The sequence below is a fragment of the Phaethon aethereus genome (assembly GCF_964289735.1).
Source record: "Phaethon aethereus genome assembly, chromosome: 1".
Lineage (NCBI taxonomy): Eukaryota > Metazoa > Chordata > Aves > Phaethontiformes > Phaethontidae > Phaethon > Phaethon aethereus.
In genome coordinates, this window is record NC_138575.1 from 204723095 (window position 1) to 204728085 (window position 4991).

General features: G+C 46.2%; 1 protein-coding gene across 1 annotated transcript; it reads left to right on the forward strand.

The window, feature by feature from the left end:
* Window positions 1–201: 201 nt before the first annotated feature.
* On the forward strand, window positions 202–297 carry SLN (sarcolipin; the record flags this gene model as incomplete). Its single annotated transcript, XM_082004286.1, has 1 exon — window positions 202–297. One exon carries the CDS (start codon window positions 202–204, stop codon window positions 295–297), a length of 96 nt encoding a protein of 31 aa, XP_081860412.1.
* Window positions 298–4991: the final 4694 nt, after the last annotated feature.

The window sequence follows — 4991 nt, forward strand, 5'->3', positions numbered from 1 at the left end:
GAAATAACATTTATTTACACCAATATAAATAGCTCTGCTGAACCTACCACCTTCATACATCTGTTCTTCACATATTTTTCTTTTTCCTTAAGAGAGCCCGTGACCTGAAGGTTGAGCTCAAGGACACTCCCAGGCAAGTCACTGAAGTTTTCCCTTTGCTCTGCCTGTTGACCTCTGCTCTCCCCTGGCTACCCCCGAAAAATGGAGCGATCCACACAAGAACTTTTCCTCAACTTCATGATTGTCCTGATTACTGTATTGCTCATGTGGCTCCTTGTGAAGTCTTATCAGGAGTAAAAGACAATCAGAAACTCTGGGAGGTTATTTAAGTGCGTGTCTCCTCAGACATAAGTAACACCCGCAGCACACCGCTGTGATTAGCTTTCGGTCAGCTGAAGATGTCGTCGATATTTTTTTACTCTGTCATGTCTGTTGCCCGTGCTAATGTTTGAGATGGGTCTATGATGGTGTAATTATTTTATTCTGCAGTGATCCAGCTGTAAAATGTAAAATGCAAGATCCTTAGGAACCGCTCGATGTGGCCGTGTCCTCCGGTAGTTACTGTGAATGCTGTAACCCCCTGCCCGCCACGCCGGCTTGTTTGGCGTCGGTCTTAGGTTCTCGAGGGTATAAAACTGCAGTGTGCAATGTAACCGCTTGTATTAACCAGCATAAGAGGCACAAACTTGCTTAGCAGAAAGGAATGTGAAACCTCTGCTTTCACTTGCGCGTTTCACTTCAATAAAGAACATGTAAAGCCATTTTTTGTAGCATTCCTTATACCTCTCCTGGCCTGACTGCTGTTCACTGAGAGAGCTGCTGACCACCACGGTGCAGTGTGCCATGTGAATCTGGTGGTTTGCTTGTTCCCCCCACCTGCATTTTTATTTATACTTTTAAAAAAATTGATGTGGAGTGGAAATCCTGCGGGTTGACAGATGCGTAGCCACATGAATGATCTGTTCAGGTCTCCTTTCTGTCCAGAGTGACTTATACCATCGGTGCCTGTGGACGTGGACTTCAAAGAGAACCTCTGTCCCACTGGGTCGTTGTAAATAATTGCATTTTCTGAAGCTAAATTTTGGGCAGGGATTCCCAGGGTCCTATTTTTGGCCAAGCTATGCTTGGAGCGGTGCCTGGAGGGACGAGCCCGGGTCAGCTGCAGGCTGCTGCGAGCCTTGCCTGGGGCGGCAGTCCCCCGGGGCCCGCAGCGGCGCGCCAGGCGCCGCGGCACGGCCACGCTCAGCCTCGGCAGGACAAGGCGCGAGTGTGTCTGGGTTGCTGTGATGGTGTCGTCGCCTGCTAAAAAATCTTGAGCCAGCTTGAAGAGCCCGGAGTCCCTGGGTTTGTGAAATCAGTAACTAAACTCCTCCGAGGCATTCCCCATCTGTTATTTTAACGGCTTCAGAGAATCAGTATCTTCTACAAAATACAGCCTTCTGCAGGGAGGCAGCTAGATGACACAGGCCTCCTTCCCCTCCAGGAGCCTGCAAGGAGCGGGCGGCGGCGCCGGGTCGCAGAGCTACCCAAGGCTGGTCTCTGGTACGGTTAGGCGGGGCGGTGCTGGCCGTGGCAGCCCGAGCTGGGACTCGGGCCTGGGCTTTAAGGACAGAGAGCAAACATTGCAGTAGCACGACTTGTTAGGCGCGTGTGTTACTTGAAGATTGCTGGTAAATGATCCATTGCCCTCTGTCATCCATACTGTCCGTCTGGGTTTGCCGTCAGCCCCGCTGCAGCTGGTGCCACTCATCCTCCCGGTCAAGAAATCCCCACTGCAGCGCGATGATAAAAATCACCTCTTGTTTGCTCTTGGCTGGGACTGACCCACTCTCCTTCCAGCATTTCCAGGGATTGCAAATTTTTTGCAAGAAAACTGAGACATTGAAATGAACTTCTGCCAGCGGTGGACGCAGCCTTTCTCTGCAGCCCGCCTTGCACCAGGTGCTGCTGTATTTTCACTAATTTACATGGTCAGTTTGTGTTCATAGGCTTGGCTGAGACACACAGAAGCAGCCGGAGAAGCACATGGAAAAATCTATTTTTAAATACAGTGAATACTTGATAATTCAGTATGAAAGACTCTCAGCTTTCACCGGCTGTGAATCCCTACCCCAGCTGAACACAATGTCTTCATCCAGCATTATCGGACCTTCCCTGTGGCTTAAAACTAGATTTTTCAGAGTCTCTCGTGCATCGCGGCTTTCACAGGGGACCTCACCACTGTGTGCTGGTCCCACCTGGCAGGGCTGAGGCTGTTCTGTCAGTCCCAGAGCACATGGCCACTGCCCAGCGATGTCAGGAGCAAACTGATGTGTTTGGGCTCGTCTCAGGCTATCAACGGAAAAAATAGAGGTGTGGGCTTCACTGTCTGAACCAGAAGTGGTTCAGCAACAGCTCAAGGTGATCCTAGAAATTTTCAGATAGGAAGAGAAAATGTTCTGGAGAGTCTGGGCCTCCCACAACTTCTAGCCATCAGTCATTTTGAGAGTAAACATACACCTAACTTTGGCAATATGGTTAAGGTAAAGCAACCCCAGCAAGTTGCTAGAAGTGAGAATACCAGTCTAAGCAGTTCTCTTTTCAGGCTTTTACAATTTTAAAGTGGTTTTTGAATGAGACAAGTTATTTGCCTAAGTAATTTGCCTAAAACTGAAGAAAAAGGCAATTCAACTGCTGGTGCCAGATGCCTTGAGGAGCCAGAACTGTACACAGGCACATTAGTGTCAAAGAGCATCAGCCAAATACACATATACAGGCAAAATTTTCCAGTTTGAGGGACCTTAATGTAGATGTTTGGTATGCCCCTTGAGTCTCAAACTCTCTCCATCATCTTCCTGCTTGCCAAAGAGGCCCTGGAGGAGAGTTGGCTCTCTGGTGATGTATGTTACCAGCGTTTTCCAGCCCTTTGCAGTGTAAGGAAGATTGAGAACACCAGAGGACTTCTGGGCTGACAGTGATGTGTCTTTAGTTTATCAGTAAGATTATTTTAGGCAAAAAATTTATTAAAACTATACTTTAGAGTAAGTAGCTGCTCTAACTCCTCCAGCCTCCCTGGGCAAACTGTTCCAGTGCTTGACCACCCTCACAGTAAAAAAGCTTTTTCTTATGTTTAAATGTAATTCCTGCATTTCAGTTTGTGCCCATTACCTCTTGCCTTGTCGCTGGGCTCCACTGAGAAGAGTCTGTCTCTGACTTCTTCATTCCCTCCCATCAGGGATACACATACATTGACAAGATCCCCCTGAACCTTCTCCAGGCTGAACAGTCTTAGCTCCCTCAGCCTTTGTCAGATGCTCCTGTCCCTTTATCATCTTCATGGCCCTTTGCTGGACTCTCTCCAGTATGTCCACATCTTTCTTGTACTGGGAAGCCCAGCATTGGACACAGCACTCCAGATGTGTCTCACCAGAGCTGAGCAGAAGGGAAGGATCACCTCCCTCAATCTGCTGGCAATGCTCTGCCTAATGCAGCCCAGAAGGAGCCCCATTGTTAGCTGATGGTCAGTTTGGTGTCCACAGTTAGCCCCAGGTCCTCTGCAGAGCTGCTTTCCAGTTGGTTGGTCCCGCCTGTCCTGATGCCTGGGGTTATTCCTCCTCAGGGACAAAACTTGGTGTTTCCTTTTGTTGAACTTCATGAGGTTCCTGTCAGCTCATTTCTCCAGCCTGTTGAGTAGGACAACACTCTGGTGTATCAGCTGCTCCTTTCAGTTCTATATTTTCACTTTACATCTTTCCATACATACATTTACATACTTTACATCATTTTAATTAACACATACCTGCTTTAAGCTGCAGACGCCTATCCCTTCTTTGTGGCGCTTAACACATTATGAATAATGTACCATGGAAGTATTTATTATGCAAGCTCTGTTTTATATCTGCAAACTTTTTTGGGTTATGTATATGTACATGTATATCAACATTTGACCTGCTATAAGTTTTACACATAGCGTGCACAGGACATGAACGCAGCACAGTACCTGTTCATGGAGAGGATTGCTAAGGTGACACTATACTTACCTTGTTTCCTCTCCCGTCCTATCTACTTTGTTAAAGGTACTCGGTGTAGCACCTCAGGAACTGCCAACGACAAGTAAAATGGTGATTGCTCATGACTTTGACCTGACCTGAACAAGGCAATTTTCATTCTGGCATCTAAGTATAGATGAATTAGCCTCACCCAGAACCGTAAGTTCAGCAGTGGCCTTTCCATTCACTTTACTGGGCTTTGGATCAGACCATAGCTACCTAATTTTAGATGTTCAGATTTCAAAAGTTTGGCTCTAGGCCTGGTAATTTGGAATTGCTAAGCACTCAGCACTTCACTCAACAGAAACTAGAGACACAGGATGTTCAACATGCTTTTGGGAAAAATCAGACCAGTAGTTTGTGTGCCTGGATACCAACCTAGAAACCAAATTTTAGGCACCAAGATTTGAAACTTTAGCTATATATGAGAAAATTGTTCAGTGGGGTTTACTAAAATGCTTTTATGAATCAAAAGTGTTTTCACTTGAAACTGGTTTCTATATTTTGTTCAAGAAGAGTGTTTTTATCAAGGAAAATTAAGATTTGTCAAAGGCAAATACCATGCTTGAAAACAAACGGTGTCCATTTTGCTTTTGAATTATGTCATGGCTGCTATAGACTGTGGGTTGTGCCCCCTTTCTCCTTTTTTGACCAGGCTGCAGGTCAGGCAGGTTCTCTATCCTGTGTGACATAACCAACCACTCTCATGATGTGTTGCCTCCAAGTCACAGGGTAGGAAACTGCCATGTGATGAGAGAAAGATATGAACAGGAAAAAAAATGATTGACACTGAGGAACCGCATGTGCTGCATTTCTAAGTGGGTTGACTACAAACCATTTCTTGATGACATTTTTTAGTTTGCAAAGATTCACTCAAAATTCAGTTTTCTGTGGAAAAAATTGCACACTTTGTAAGCTCTGTGTGTGTGTGGTGTGTGTGTGCTCGGTATACAACATAGAAGA